Raw genomic sequence first — 17,261 nt, forward strand, 5'->3', positions numbered from 1 at the left:
TAGGTAAGCTCTTACATAAATTATGTTATTGTGGGGATGCCTTGGTATATCCGCCCTCACAACTATGTTCCATGTGCATCAACAAGGTTATTATGTCTAAGAAGGTTGACCCCTTTAGTACTACTGAGCTGTCCACTTCTGAGGACTCTCCGTCCCGTGAGGTGCATACCCATCAGTCATCTCCCTCATCACATGCAGCTTTCCGTAGCACGCCTGATCCTTCGTCTGGAGGGAGCCTTTTACCATTGGGCTTTACTGCGCAGTTAAAGAAGGTGGTGTCTGATGCTCTTAGTGCTTTACCTCACATTGCAAAGTGCAAATGAAAGGTTAAACATAGCTCTCCGGTCCAGGGGTCATCCAGTGATTATTAGATTTGTTTGTTTTTTAAGTATCCAAGGATGGGTCACACTCTAAGTCTTCAGAGGTTGAACTCTCTGGATCGGAGTCTGCTACCTTTAGACCTCCGGCTGCAGAGGAGCCAGCCTTTAGATTTAAAATTGAACACTTACATTTTCTTCTAAAGGAGGTTCTGTCGACATTAGAGGTTCCAGGGGCCAAGTTGCCTGATGCTAATTTGATCCCTAAATTAGAGTGTACGAGGACAGGGTAGAACTTCTAACTTTTCCTGTACCTGTAAAAATGGTGAACATTATTAAGAACGAGTGGGGCAGAATTGGATCTTCCTTTTCCCCTTCGTCTGCCTTAAAAAAATTATTCCCGGTCCCGGACTCTCAGCTGGAGTTGTGGGGTTCCGTTCCTAAGGTGGATGGCGCTATCTCCATGCTAGCCAAGCGTACTACTATCCCACTTGAGGATAACTTGTCATTCAGAGAGCCGATAAATAAGAAGATAAAACATTTTTCTGAGAAAAGTTTCCAACATATGTGATACCTGTTTCACCGGCAGCGGCTTTTGCCTCGGTTGCTGGAGCTGCGGCCTACTGGTGCGACTCCTTAGCGGATTTGATAGAGGTGGAGGGTCCCCTCAACGTTATCCATGAAATAATTAAAGCCTTGAGAATTGCTAATTCTTTTATCTGTGATGCAAGCATGCAGATTATTCGCCTGAATGCTAAGATTTCTGGTTTCTCAGTACAGACCCGTCATTTGCTCTGGCTGAAGTCCTGGTCTGCGGACATGACTTCTAAGTCTAGACTACTTTCCCTTTCCTTTAAGGGAAATATTTTATTGGGTCCATTCCTGGACTCCATTATCTCCACGGTTACAGGGGACATGGGTGCCTTCCTACCGCAGGATAAAAAGAAGAAATTTAAGGGACAAGGATATAATTTTTGTTCCTTTCATTCTGAAAGTCCCAACGTCAGCAGTCCTCCTCTAAGCCCGAGCAAACCAAGACACTTGGAAGCCGGCCCAATCCTTGAATAAATTCAAGTAGAACAAGAAGCCCGCGCAGACCAAGTCGGCATGAAGGGCCGTCCCTGGTACGGTGCTCGATCGTGTAGGGGGCAGACTGTCGCTGTTTTCAGACGCTTGGTTCAGGGACGTGCAGGATCCATGCGTCCTGGATATCATAGCTTAGGGATACAAGATCGGTTTCAAATCTCATCCACCCAAAGGCAGATTTCTCCTCTCAAGCCTGTCTTCCAGACCAGAAAAGAGGGAAGCCTTTCTGGGGTCAGTGAGGGATCTGGTCGTCTTAATGATCATTGTCCTGGTTCCTATCACAGAAAGAGGTTTGGGATACCATTCAAACCTGCTCATGGTTCCAAAGAAGGAGGGAACTTTCTGCCCGATTCTGGACCTAAAGTGCATAAACAAGTTTCTAAATGTCCCCTCGTTCAAGATGGAGACAACAAGGTCCATCCTTCCTCTAGTTCAGTAAGGATAGTTCATGACCACTGTAGATCTGAAGGGTGCCTACCCTTCACTTTCCAATCCACAGGGACCACTTCCAGTTCCTAAGGTTTGCGTTCCTGTATCAGCACTTCCAGTTCATTTGCACTTCCATTTGGTCTAGCTACTGCTCCACAAATCTTCATAAAGGTTCTAGGGGCTCTCCTTGCCATTGCCATAACCCAGGGTATAGCAGTAGCTTCCTACTTGGACAACATTCTGGTTCAAGCACCATCCTTTCGTCTAGTGGAAGACCATTCGGTATATCTTCTCTCTCTTCTTCAATCTCATGGATGGAAGATAATCTTAGAAAAGAGTTCTCTTATTCCAAGCACCAGGTCCAAGGAAAGATCTTTTTTGGATCCTATTTAGACTCTATTATAATGACCGTTACTGGGGTAAAATAGCTTTTCTTCATGAGGGCAAGAAGTTAAAAAGAATAGGTCAAGAAACCTTTCAGAAGACAGAGTCATCCTAACCTGCCAGAAAACCTTGATTTTCTTGAGGCAAAATAAGCAAACCGTTCTGGTCTACTATAGATTCAAGGATGCGTACCTTCATATACCTTTTCACAGGGATCTTTCTCCGTTTCTCAGGTTTGCTTTCCACAACAAACTCTATAGTTTAGCTGTCCAGTCCTTTGGTCTAGCCACAGTTTCTTGCATTTTTTCAAATGTGTTAGGAACTTTGGTGGTGGTAATCAGAGCTCAGAATATATCTGTGACTTCATGGATGACATCCTAGTCCAAGCCCCTTCTCTGCCACTAGCGATGTCTCACAATCTAAGCCTCTTATCCTTTCCACAGGACCACGGTTGGAGGATGTTCCAAAGAGCTCTTTAATTCCAGCCACTACGGTTTCTATTCTTTTCTCCTAACGTACATGTTCCCAATAGTTGTTCTTCTGCCAAGATTATTGCTTGAATCAAACAGGAGTTTGCATCAGTCATACTGGTAGTTCTACTTTAGTTATGCAAAATATGATGTGTAAACTTGGTCCAGATGTCTTGTTTTCCTCATTGGCTTCTTTCTGAGAGGCAGGACCTCTTTTCCTCTTTCTTCAAGACCTCAAATCTCTAAGTTTGATTGCTTGGAGGTCAACCACTAATTCTGCAATGCAGAATATTCTCAGATTCTGTTTTAGACTTGTTTTGCAGACTAGGAAGGCAGCCAGTTAAACAAACTATTTTCCACAAGATTGGAAGTGTACTTTGAATAGGGATCTTCCAGAAGGTTTCTTTCTGGCATTCCTTTCTGATTCCTCCGTTTCTACAAGATAAGATGGCCTACACAAGGGATTGTCTTCTAGTTCCCCGAATTTCAACTTTCTCTCTGTATCATAAGAAACTAACCAGTCTTCTTGATATGCATACCTTTGTTCAGACCTTGGTGAAAATTAGACTTGGTGTTGGACCTATTTCTCCGCCATGGGATAAGAATTAAGTTCTTTCATTTCTCCTAGGTCCTTATTTTTGATCCATCCCAGAAAGTTCTTTTTCCTGTTAATTATAAGAAGACTTCTCCATAGCTTTTAAGTTATCGAGCGTTAAGATTTTATCTTCAAACTTCTAAGGATTTCAGACAAAGTTTTAGTTAAATTTTTCTGGTCCTCTTAATGGTCAGAAGATTTCTGCAATAACTTTAGCTTCTTGGCTCAATAGATGATTCACAGCTCATTCCACTAGATCATTTGCTATTTCATAGGCTTTCAAAAATCATGCTTTCTTGGAACAAATTTCCAAAGCGACAACATGGTCTTCTCTACATACATTCTCAATTTTTCAGTTTTTTCTGCTTCAGAAGTGTCTTTTTGGCAGGAAAGTCCTTCAGGCCACAGTGTCAGGAAAATAAGAACTGCTCAATTTGTCCCACCCGTTCCTTGTTGTGGACCTTCAGCTTGGATATTAAATCCCACTCATCAAGGTTTCTTTCTGTACTCTTATCTTACAAAAGAAAATGTATGCTTACCTGATAAATTCTTTTCTTTCTGGATGATGAGTCCATAGGCCTCACCCTATTTGTGGCGGCGGTAATTATTTGAACCTCTGTAGACACTGCTTTTGTCTTTCCTACCTAGCTGTCCTCTCTTCTCTGCTCAGCTATACGTTAAACTGATTAGAGGTGGGAAAGATCAAAAGGTCTTGTTGTGGGTTCTTTGACTTCTCCTAGTGGCGGGAATAATATTCCACAAGTCAAGGTTTCCTGTGTACTCTAATCATCCTGAAAGAAAATAATTTATCAGGTAAGCATACATAATTTCATTTTATTTTTTGCTTTCACCAGCAAAAAGCATAGGAAATGTTTTTGTATTTAAAATGTATTAATTTTTTTTTAAATCTGTAATAAAGAAAAAATAGACTTTAAATATTCCTTTAAAGGGACATGAAACACAAAAAAGTAATATCATGATTTAGGGATCATACGCTTTTAAACTGTTTTCTAATTTACTTCTGTCATCTAACTTGCTTCCTTCTCTTGCTGTCCTTTGTCAAAAAACATACCTAGAAAGATTCAGGAGCATTACTGCAATCTAAATTCTAATTGGTAGCTGCACATATATGCCTCTTGTCATTGGCCCGATGTGTTCAGCTAGCTCTCAGTAGTTTAATGCTGCTTCTTCAAGAAAGTATGCCAAGGGAATGAAGCACATTTTATAGGCAAAGCATACTCTTTTAGGTAGATAGTAGGGGTGTGCATCTTCACTGGTCTCACGATTCAATTCGTCTACAATTATCCTGTCAACGATTCGATTCCGCGATGCATCACGATTACTGCCCATGATTTTCATGAACTTGTTCTATTCCATATTTTATATATATATATATATACATATATATATATATATATATATATATATATATATATATATATATGTACTGTATATATATTATCAGGCACTAAGGGGGGGCACACTCAGTATCAGGCACTGGGGGGGCACACTCAGTATCAGGCACTAGGGGGGGCACACTCAGTATCAGGCACTAAGGGGGGCACACTCAGTATCAGGCACTAAGGGGGTCACACTCGGTATCCGGGACTAGGGGGTCACACTCGGTATCCGGGACTAGGGGGCACACTCGGTATCCGGGACTAGGGGGCACATTCGGTATCCGGGACTAGGGGGCACATTCGGTATCCGGGACTAGGGGGCACATTCGGTATCCGGGACTAGGGGGCACACTCGGTATCCGGGACTAGGGGGCACACTCGGTATCCGGGACTAGGGGGCACACTCGGTATCCGGGACTAGGGGGCACACTCGGTATCCGGGACTAGGGGGCACACTCGGTATCAGGCACTAAGGGGGGGCACACTCGGTATCAGGCACTAAGGGGGGGCACACTCGGAATCAGGCACTAAGGGGGGGCACACTCGGTATCAGGCACTAAGGGGGGGCACACTCGGTATCAGGCACTAAGGGGGAGCACACTCGGTATCAGGCACTAAGGGGGAGCACACTCGGTATCAGGCACTAAGGGGGAGCACACTCGGTATCAGGCACTAAGGGGGAGCACACTCGGTATCAGGCACTAAGGGGGAGCACACTCGGTATCAGGCACTAAGGGGGAGCACACTCGGTATCAGGCACTAAGGGGGAGCACACTCGGTATCAGGCGCTAAGGGGGAGCACACTCGGTATCAGGCGCTAAGGGGGAGCACACTCGGTATCAGGCGCTAAGGGGGAGCACACTCGGTATCAGGCGCTAAGGGGGAGCACACTCGGTATCAGGCGCTAAGGGGGAGCACACTCGGTATCAGGCGCTAAGGGGGAGCACACTCGGTATCAGGCACTAAGGGGGAGCACACTCGGTATCAGGCACTAAGGGGGAGCACACTCGGTATCAGGCACTAAGGGGGAGCACACTCGGTATCAGGCACTAAGGGGGAGCACACTCAATGCTAAAACTTAGCGTTAAATGTTTGTAGCTGTGTCAGATCCTAGAGGTGCTGTATACTTGTCCCTACGCTGCAGGACCCCTCAGTATACGGCTGCGGCAAATGCCTACTGCTGAGGCTCTGGCAGACATATTAACTGATGGCAACAAGTAATAGGGATACACATCTTCCGTCTTGTGTACAGCAGCGGAAACACGCGGCCGCCATTTTTATTCCTGGCACAAGAGTAACTTCCTGCGTTGGTTATAGAGGGGTTTTTACTTTATGCTCCCAGGTGCCCGGGCAAGGTATGGGCACACCCTAACACCCCACTGTGAGACTGGCCAGTGGGCAGCACATCCCCCTGCGACCCTCACGTGTTAAAGCATTTTGTGCACATAAAATAAGACATGAATTCTACTTCAGTTTTCCATGCAGTCTGATTATTACTTGCTACATTAACATTGTGTTAACAGTGAGAGCAATGAATTGTAATAAGCTTTGTATTCACAAATAATGTGCTTTGTATTCTCTACTGACTATATGCAAAGGTTGCAACTTGAATACAGTGCATTCGGCTTGCGACCTTTGCGTATAGTCAGAGAATACAAAGCGCAGTATACTAGCGCAGTGATTGACGTTAAGTTGGACTTAGTAACTGAGCATAAGCTAGCAGAACACCTATTTAAAGGAAAGCAAGATTGTAGCCTGCATGAACACTGAACACCGTAGTATAGTATGCTCTAACACTGTTGTTAAAGGGACACTGTACTCAGAAAATTTATTTCGTGATTCACATAGAGCATGCATTTTTAAGCAACTTTCTAATTTACTCCTATTATCAAATTTTCTTCATTCTCTTGGTATGTTAATTTGAAAACCAAGAATGTAAGTTTAGATGCCGGCCCATTTTTGGTGAACAACCTGGGTTGTCCTTGCTGATTGGTCAGCACCAATAAACAAGTGCTCTCCATGGTCCTGAAGCAAACAATTGCTGGCTCCTTAGCTGAGATGTCGTCTTTTTCAAATAAAGATAGCAAGAGAACAAATTAAAATTGATAATAGGAGTAAATTAGAAATTTGCTTAAAATTGCATGCTCTATCTGAATCATGAAAGAAAAAATTTGGGTTCAGTGTCCCTTTAACTTGTTACTGAACTAGTATGTGATAGGGAAAGAATGGGAAGGAAGATGTGTGCCGGTGGGGACACGTGATGCCGCGTGAATCGATTCAGCCTCTTCACTGCATCGATGCAGCATCGTTGAGGGTTGCATCGTGATGAATCGTGGTGGAGATTATTTTCAACACCCCTAGTAGATAGACTGTGGCCATGCAGGTTAACCATTAAGAATTACAAGAGTGATTGAAGGATACGAGTACACTTGGTTCTTGCTTAAATAAAATCTCACTTTATTCCATCTTTGGTTAAAACATGTAACATCATATCCAAGGCATAGATATATAGCGTGTCATAGTTTGCTTGTCAGAAGTGCTGATGCGTTTCGGCTTTGTGAGCCATAGTCATAGCTTAACAGCTTGTAAGCAAACCGGGAGATTTAAAACCGGTACTCAACTGTGATTGGTTAAAAACAATGACCTCACGTTGCACATTAGTAATACCATCTATTAACACTTTAACTTCAGTGTACGGTTAGCTATATACAGTATATAACTGAATTGGTATTTTATGGGTGCTCAGATATGCTGATAGTTAATAGTGCATTCTATTTACCTAAGGCAAATAAATTCACAAACATGTTGTATATTATGCTTATCTAAAGCTAAGATTTGCATAACACTCGTATCTTCTTAAACATTTGTCTTTGTCTTAAACATATGGTACATATTGTGTATCTAATCATTCCTGGTTTGGTTAGACATTCCATATCAAAAACTTAGCTTGACAGTTGTAAAGCGATGTTGACTTCCTAAGATAACATCTATAATAAATTAATTCAATATTCATTAAATTGTATCACGTTTGTATTACATTTTAACATGTCAGGCTAACATAGTGTATGATAAATCCTCAACCTAATTCCAATAATTGATTAGATCATACTCGCTATTTAACCCTTGAGGTTTTTGGTCTTTAATGTTAATATCCAGAATACCTCTTTTCTGGCTAAAAGTTGGTCTCTATTACCTCCCCTGTATGTTCCACTATTGTCCATACATTTCACGCATTAAGAATTACAAGTCCAGACAGAATTCCATGTTGATAAGCTTTTAAGATTCAGATAGAGCATGCAATTTTAAACAACATTACTATTTACTTCTATTATAGAATTTGCTTTGTTGAAAAACACAACTTATGCTTACCTGATATATTTATTTATTTCATGGTGGTGAGAGACCACAAATCATTACTCCTGGGAATTACTCTTCTCTGCCACTAGGAAGAGGCAAAGATTTCCTAAACCCAAGAGCTTTATAAAACCCCTCCCATTTAACTGACACCTGAGTCTAAAGTATAGCCAACCAAAAGGGGAAGGAAAAGAAATGAGCAAAAAAAGATTAAAATGTGTGCAAGAAAAAAACACCACAAGAAAAAAAACAAAAAACAGAGTGGAGTCTCATGAACTCTCACCGCCATGAAATTTATCAGGGATGCATAAATTATGTTTTCTTTCATACAGGTGGTAATAGTCCACAGTCACTTATTAAGGGTGCTAAACACACCCTGTCTGTTCAGAGCCTCAGGCCGCCCACAGCACTTTTCTCTCAATGAGGTGATGTTTCCACCTCTAAACAAATAGCCGTGCCTGTCATCTGACAGTGTTCTGAGTGCTAGCACAGCTATTGGTTTAGAGGTGTAAACTTCACCTCATTGGGCGGCAGGAGGCTCTGACTTTAGCAAGCTGCCGCGGCACAGAGAGGGTGAGTTTAGCACCCTTTTTATTCATAAATGAAAAGAGTCCACAGCTGCATTCAGTACTTTGGGGAATTCAGAACCTGGCCACCAGAAGGAGGCAAAGACACCCCAGCCAAAGGCTTAAATACCTCTCCTACATCCCCCAGTCATTCTTTGCCTTTCGTCCCAGAAGGTTGGCAGAGAAGTGTCAGAAGTTTTCAATAGGGTATTACTCCGCCATGGGACTGGAGTTTTAAGTAGTCCTGTCAGCCTCTCAGTGAGAGCATGGATGAAAGTTAGATGCAGGGAGAGTCTTTCTGCGAAACCATCCCGACTCATATTAACAGCTCCACAAGCAATCAGCGTTGACAAGTTTTGCTGCCTACTTTCTTCTTTTAAGTCCATGGCAGAGGCAGTGCAACTATCTGTCACACTTGAAGGGCCGTGTTCCGGTTCCACGGCGCAGATTCAAGTAAGATTCTCAGGGTCTCAGTTAGGCTCCTTTTGTATCTTTGTATCTTGGAATCAAGGGTTAATATCTCCTGAGGGGGGTTATTGAACAGGGGGGGTTTAATCATGTTTATGTGATTCAACCTGTATATGTGTAGTGTTATTTAGGCTCTTGGCTATGGAACATAACGGCCTTTGGAAGTGACGTGGCCTTTACGGTTGATTGCACTTTTTGTACTGTACGGTGCACCTGGTGACCGAGCATGGTCACGTTTTGACTCTCCATTTCTGAATTCCTAACAGTGGGCAACGGAAAAATTTTGGTCCACTGGTATCTGGGTCCTAGGAGGTGGTGAGTTCCCCAGCCATTGTGGGTGTCAGGTGCCGTTTACAGTTTATTATTTGGTCCATTTTTTTGTATTCGATATACCAGTTATGGAGGATTCTCATATTGTGGAGACTAACGTCTCTGACTCAGATTCTTTTTCTCGTGAGGAATACGAATTGGCCCGGGTGATACATGCCCTTCAGTTATGTTCAGAATGCTGTCTTAGAGTGCTCAATTCCTTGGGTTCTGGGAATCAAGGGGCCGCCGAGCCATCCCTCTCTGGGGGGTCCGTTCCCCGAGTGGCGAGTTCCCTACCACCAACACTTACTACAGATGCAGGTAATCCAGATTTTGCTTATCCTTCTCTGGAAGGTGGTTTGTTCTCCCCCGGAGGTCATGGTACATTTTCGCATTTCCATTATTATGGCTCTGGCGCATTTGCAACTGCCAGAAGTGTGCTTGCGCTATTCTACGTGTTCTGTTGACTGGGGATCTTCAGATATGGGATGGCCTGCTCAACTCTCCGGGGGAACGACTGTCCCTGAGCCTTCAGGAGGTCAACCTTTGGGGTTTGGGTCGTCTTCTGCTCCGGTGAAGGTATGCTGTGTGCCTTCGTGTTCTTTTGAGACACAATCTGGCGTTGTTGGAGGATCCCATCTTTATCGGATGTGGGAATTCTCAGTCTTCTACTTTGAGCGGCTTGCAGCATTAGCTATATAAAGTTGAAGTAATCTTTCTATAGCCTTGTTTATTGAGTATCCTTTCCAGTCCTGAGCTGGGAGAACACGATCCCGGTCCTCCGGGTGTGTCTGTTCTTCTTGGGCGATAACCTATGGGTTGCCTTATTTTTATTTTAATCCGGTTTATGCATTTCCTCGGGAGTTTTTCTGGAATCAACACTCGCAATTTTTGTTCGCTCAGTTTACTTCTGCAGAAGTTTGTTGGTGGGAGGACTTTAGTCTTATGTTTGTCAGATGTTTATTCTCCATCTCTTGGGATGCCTATCTGCAGCCTTGACCGTATCGACCCTGAATTTCAGACAGGTCCTGAGTGGGTTAGGACCCTTCTGTCTAGCGACCTATCTCAGGCATGTGGCGCCTGTTCTGGCTGGTCCAGTTGGGGGGGCCAAGTGGTTCACATTATTATTTGTGTTTTTCCTTGCTTTTCTTTTACAAGTTCAGCTAAGCATTTGAAGGGACCTGAGGGTCTGCGAGGCATGGAGGATTGGTTTAGTCCTTACTAGCCTTTCTAGCTGTTCGACTAGGTAAGGTTCCGCTGCGACAACTCGGTTGTTTCCATTATTTCATTTGGACTTATAGTGTTTCCTTCCCACGTGGGTTGGAAGTTTGGAGGACTTAGGGCCTCCTTGCCTCCGGTTCCTGGCGGTCTTGCCTTCATAGGGTTTCATCTTTCTTTTTTAGGTAAATATTTAATTTGGTTCTGGTTTGGTTCTGGTAAATCTAAAGTTTCTAACCATTTTTGTTCCTTTCGACAAATTAAGGAACAGAAACCCAATCCTTCCCCCAAAGAATCTAGTTCCAATTGGAAACCACCTTCAAGTTGGAGTAAATACAAGCCGTTTAAGAAGCCAAAGCAATGAAGGTGCGGCCTTCATTCCAGCTCAGCTGATAGGGGGCAGATTAAGATTCTTCCAAAGCATTTGGGTAGATTCTGTCCAAAATCAATGGATTGTCTCTCAAGGGTACCAAATACGATTCAGAGTAAGACCTCCTGTGAGAAGATTTTTTCCCTTACGCATCCCAGCAAATCCAGTAAAGGCTCAGGCTTTTCTGAAGTGTGTTTCAGACCTGAAGCTTTCAGGGGTAATCATTCCAGTTCCGTTTCAGGAACAGGGTCTGGGGTTTTATTCAAATCTATTCATTGTCCCGAAGAAAGAAAATTCATTCAGGCCAGTTCTGGATCTGGAAATTTTGAATCGTTGTAAGAGTGCCAACTTTCAAAATGGTGACTATAAGGACTAATCTGCCTTTTGTTCAGCAAGGGCATTATATGTTCACGGTAGACTTGCATGATCTTCATTTTCCGATTCATTCAGACCACTATCAGTTTCTGAGATTCTCTTTTATAGACAAGCATTACCAATTTGTCGCTCTTCCATTTGGCCTAGCGACAGCTCCAAGAATCTTTTCAAAGGTTCTCGGTGCCCTACTCTCTGTAATCAGAGAACGGGGTATTGAGGTGTTTCCTTATTTGGACGATATCTTGGTACTAGCTCAGTCTTTACATTCTGCAGAATCTCACACGAATCAACTAGTGTTGTTTCTTCAGACGTGGTTGAAAGATCAATTTACCAAAAAGTTCCTTGATTTCTCGGACAAGGGTCACCTTTTTTAGGTTTCCAGATAGATTCAGTGTCCATGACTCTGTGTCTAACAGACAAGAGACAATTAAAATTGGTTTCAGCTTGTCGGAACCTTCAGTCTCAATCATTCCCTTCAGTAGCTATGTGCATGGAAGTTTTAGGTCTCATGACTGCAGCATTGGACGCGATCCCATTTGCTTGTTTTCATATGAGACCTCTCCATCTTTGTATGCTGAATCAATGGTACAGGGATTATACAAAGATATCACAATTAATATCCTTAAATCCCAATGTTCGACTCTCTCTGACGTGGTGGTTAGAACGCCATCGTATAGTTCAAGGGGCTTATTTTGTTTGTCCAACCTGGACTGTGATCACAACAGATGCAAGTCTTTCAGGTTGTGGAGCTGTCTGGGGATCTCTGACAGCACAAGGGGTTTGGAAATATCAAGAGGCGGGGTTGCTAATCAATATTTTAGAACTCTGTGCTATTTTCAGGGCTCTTCAAGTTTGGCCTCTGTTGAAGAGAGAACCATTCATTTGTTTTCAGACAGACAATATCACAACTGTGGCATATGTCAATCATCGGGTGGGACTCAGTCTCCTAGCTATGAATGAAGTATCTTGGATACTTTCTTGGGCGGAATTCAGCTCTTGTCTAATTTCTGCAGTACATATCCCAGGTGTAGACAATTGGGAAGCTGATTATCTCAGCTGTCAGACTTTACATCTGGGGGAGTGGTCGCTCCATTTCTCAGATTTTTCAGATGTGGGGTTTTCCAGAAATAGATCTGATGGCTTCCCATCTAAACAAGTATCTTTCCGGGTACCTGTCCAGGTCCAGGGATCCTCAGGCGGAGGCAGTGGATGCGTTAGCAGTTCCTTGGTGTTACCAACCTGCTTATATCTTCCCACCTCTTGTTCTTCTTCCAAGAGTGATTTCCAAGGTCATAATGGAACAATCGTTTGTGTTTCTGGTAGCTCCAGCATGGCCTCACAGGTTTTGGTATGCAGATCTTGTCCGGATGTCCAGTTGCCAACCTTGGCCACTTCCTTTAAGACCAGACCTTCTGTCTCAAGGTCCGTTTTTCCATCAGGATCTCAAATTATTAAATTTGAAGGTATGGAAATTGAATGCTTAGTGCTTAGTAATAGAGATTTCTCTGACTCGGTGATTAATACTATGTTACAGGCTCGTAAATCTGTTTCTAGGAAGATTTATTATCGAGTTTGGAAGACTTATATTTCATGGTGTTCTCATAAATTCTTCTGGCATTCTTTTAGAATTCCTAGAATTTTATCGATTCTTCAGGATGGTTTGGTGTCTGCAAGTTCCTTGAAGGGACAAATCTCTGCTCTTTCTGTTTTATTTCACAGAAAGATTGCTAAGCTTCCTGATATTCACTGTTTTGTACAGGCTTTGGTCCATATCAAACCTGTCATTAAATCAATCTCTTTTCCTAGTAGTCTTAATTTGAGTTTGAAGGCTTTACAGGCTCCTCCTTTTGAGCCTATGCATTCTTTGGACATTAAACTACTTTCTTGGAAAGTGTTGTTCCTTTTGGCCATCTCTTCTGCTAGAAGAGTTTCTGAATTATCTGCTCTCTCTTGTGAATCTCCTTTTCTGATTTTCCATCAGGATAAGGCAATTTTGCAGACTTCATTTAAATTTCTACCTAAGGTTGTGAATTCTATCAACATTAATACAGAAATTGTTGTTCCTCCTTTGTGTCCTAATCCTAAGAATTCTTTAGAGAGATCCTTAGATTCTCAGGATGTTGTAAGATCTTTGAAATATTATATTGAAGCTACTAAAGATTTCAGGAAGACTTCCAGTCTATTTGTTGTCTTTTCTGTTTCTAGGAAAGGTCAGAAAGCTTCTGCCATTTCCTTGGCATCTTGGTTAAAGCTTTTGATTAATCAGGCTTATTTGGAGTCAGGTCAGAAGTCTGCCTCAGAGAATTACAGCTCCTTCTACTAGATCAGTCTCCACTTTGTGGGCTTTTAAGAATGAAGCTTCAGTTGATCAGATTTGCAAAGCAGCAACTTGGTCTTCTTTGCATACATTTACTAAATTCTACCCTGTTTATGTATTTGCTTCTTCGGATGCAGCTTTTGGTAGAAAAGTTATTCAGGCAGCTGTTTCAGTTTGATTCCTCTGCTTATGTTTAAGCTTATATGTTTTCAACTATGAGAAAAAACTTTTTTTTTTTTGGTTGGGGATTAAGTTTTTCATCGGAAAATGGCTGTTATTATTTTTATCCCTCCCTCTCTAGTGACTCTTCTGTGGAGTTCCACATCTTGGGTATTAATATCCCATACGTCACTAGCTCATGGACTCTTGTTAATTACATGAAAGATAATTTATGTAAGAACGTACCTGATAAATTAATTTCTTTCTTATTGAGTCCATGAGACCGACCCTTTTTATGGTGGTTATGATTTTTTTGTATAAAGCACAATTATATTTCCAGTTCCTTTTTTTTATGCTTTTTCTTCTTTTTTTATCACCCCACTACTTGGCTATTTATTTAACTGAATTGTGGGTGTGGTGAGAGGTGTTTATAGGCATTTGAGGTTTGGGAAACTTTGTCCCTCCTGGTAGGATTGTATATCCCATATGTTACTAGCTCATGGACTCTTGCCAATATGAAAGAAATGAATTGATCAGGTAAGTTTTTACATAAATGATGCTTTTTAACCAAAAGGAAGAACCAGCATCCACATCAGTAATAGAAACTGCTGGTCTAAAAAGATAACCTGCTTGCTTGAAAACCCTCATAACAAAGGATTCTAACTTCTTTTAAACATAATTACTGTCCTCCAAAGAAATAGTGGTATGTATAGCCAGAGTAGAAATAGCCCCACCCCCTTTGGGGATAGTTTCCCAAAATTTAACGTAGGCTAGGAAAGGATACATTTCCTTAAACCTTGGAAAAGGATTAAAAGGAATACCTGGTTTAGCCCAATCTCTGGAAATAATGTCAGACGCATCAGGGATATGAAATACAACTGGGGTTTTAAGCATTGGTATAAAAACTGAATTTAAACTGTTAACCGACTTGTCTCCATCTACTTTAGGACCTCTAAAGTAAAGAACGTTTCTTTAAAAAGCGAACGAAAATGCTCAGTTTAAACGAATAAGTATATATTAAAGATTTATTTTCTGAAGTAGACCCCTGATCATCATATCAAAACCTTTCCCTCTGAGGACAGGGCAGCTTTGTGACTAGAATCGTTAACCTTAACGGACGTAGAGGTAGTAGTAGGTAAATTCTTACCTGAACGTTAATGCAGATAAAAACAAGCATACAGCTAAACAATAATATCCCCATTTAAAAAAATAAAGCGCTTTAAAGAAAGCAAAAACACTTAACCCCTCTGAAAAATTCCAAAGTTATAAAACCAGAAATGCGATAGTCCATAGGACACCTGTTATCTAAATAGTGTACATATGAGAGAAGGAGCTTGGAAATCTGACATCATATAGAGAAAAAAGCACACCAAAATGTACTCACGCTGCCATGCGTTAAAAGTATGCTGGCGGAAAAATCCAGTGTGCATTTAAATAAGCCATTAAGCAATAAAAAATGCAGGCAGGTGAAATAATAAAAAAAATTAAAGGGGAATTGCTTAAAATATATATCTGTCCCAAGGTCATATACATATATAATAAATATATCTAACAATAACCTAACAGGCTTATAGAGTGCCAAATAATAATAATTAAAAAAAAAAGTACTTACCAATAGTCCTACTACTGGAGGAAACCAGAAGGAAGCCAAAACCAGGGCTGAAACATAACAGCAGAGGACCTGGAATAAGAGTATATTAATAAACCAAAATAAGGAGGCAAAGGAAAAAGTCCCTGCGACATCCGTGGAAAGGCTTGTGACTAAATCGCAATAGGTGAAAAATATGCCACTATCTATACTCCAAATACATCCCTCCAACAATCACTGTACTCTGAGGGGAAATGGGCTTCAACTCAGTCTGAGAACCCCTCTCACTGAAGAATTAAATGCACATCTTCATTCTTCCAGCAGAGGCAAAGACAAGACTGAGGTGCCAGTGAGGTGGTATGGGTTTTATAGAGATCTTTGCCTCCTCCTAGTGGCAGGGAAGTCATTCCTAGGAGTAGTGGATCGTAGACTCTCACCACCTGTATGAAAGAAAGTATAGCTAGTAGGGATGTGCATTCAGCATTTGTTGATGCAAACAAATGCCAAATCTGACCGCAGGTCATGGCATTTGGCTCTTTTTGAAGCTGGATATATTTGTGTAGTAGTGCAATACACAAAGATCTGGATTTGCACAGGTGTTTGTGTGATGCTATTACACAACTATATCCTGCTCCAAAAAGAACTGAATGCCGCGACCTGCAGCCAGATTCAGCATTTGTTTGCATCAGCGAATGCTGAATGCAAATGCTAATACCTAGGTAGGCTCAGGAGCAGCAATGAACTACTTGTGTGCTAGCGCCTGATTGGTGGCTGCTTATATATGCCTCTTGTCATTGGCTTACCAGATTTGTCGAGCTAGCTCTCAGTAGTGCATTGCTGCTCCTTCAACAATAGATACCAAAAGAATGAAGGGAATTTGACAATATAAGCAAATTGGAAAGATGTTTAAAATGATATGCTCCAGCTAAATCATTAATGAAAAAAATGGGTTCCAAGTCACTTTTATAGACTCAGGACTTTATAATTTTACAAATCTCTGACAGTGTTCAGTCAGGTAGCGCTAACCTATGCTTGGAGCAAGGACTGCAGTATAGACGCTAGTATAGACGCTGACAAAACATGGCATGAATCAGTGTATCTATTGCTATTTCCCACTAAGCTGTATACTGTATAGAAGAAAGAATAAAACCGTAACATTTTGTGTAACAATAAAAAACATTTAGAAAGTAAGTACAGGTAAATATTCTCAAATATGGAAAATTCCAAACTTTTTCTAAAATCAAAACGGTTTTATTTTTTTAGAAAATTATCAAAAATTACTGTTATTTTTGTTGTTAATTACTTTATTCTTTTAGTCATATGTGTTTTGAAGACCATACCTAACTAGCTCAGGAGTGTGCATGTGCCTTTATCGCTCTAGGCAGCAGTGTTTGCAGCAATAATTTAAAACAATGTTATACATTGTGGCAAACACTGCTGCCATATAGTACAGACTCCTCTGGCTTACCTAGGCCTGCAAATTCAGCAACCAATAACAAGAGAACAAAATATATTTGGCAATAGAATAGTTTGTTTTGTTTGTTTTATTACATGTGTCACCGGAATCATGAATGTTTAGTTTTGACTTTCATGTACCTTTTAGGGTTTGCTATAAATGAGTAACAATTCCAATATATTTGCTGTCTTCGTTTTATTGTTTAGAGCGCAACTGGAAAATGAAAAAAAGAAAAGAGAAATAGCTGAAAAGGAAAAAGAAAGAATAGAACGTGAAAAGGATGAACTGATTGAGCGACTTCGACAAATTGAAGAACAGACACTAAAAGCCCAGAAAGGTATCAACTCCAATGATACTAAAATACATTTTTGTAGTTGGGAAGTCTGTTTTAGCCAGGTCT

General features: G+C 41.4%; 1 protein-coding gene across 1 annotated transcript in view; it reads left to right on the forward strand.

Moving 5' to 3' along the window:
• The window catches only part of RDX (radixin), a 471,667-nt gene that overhangs the window by 408,104 nt on the left and 46,302 nt on the right, over positions 1 to 17,261 (forward strand). Inside the window, exon 10 of the mRNA XM_053708539.1 lies at positions 17,068 to 17,198. Coding sequence (XP_053564514.1) covers positions 17,068 to 17,198 — 131 coding nt within the window. The remainder of the gene's footprint in view (positions 1 to 17,067; positions 17,199 to 17,261) is intronic.

The sequence above is a fragment of the Bombina bombina genome, chromosome 3 (genome assembly GCF_027579735.1).
Source record: "Bombina bombina isolate aBomBom1 chromosome 3, aBomBom1.pri, whole genome shotgun sequence".
NCBI lineage: Eukaryota > Metazoa > Chordata > Amphibia > Anura > Bombinatoridae > Bombina > Bombina bombina.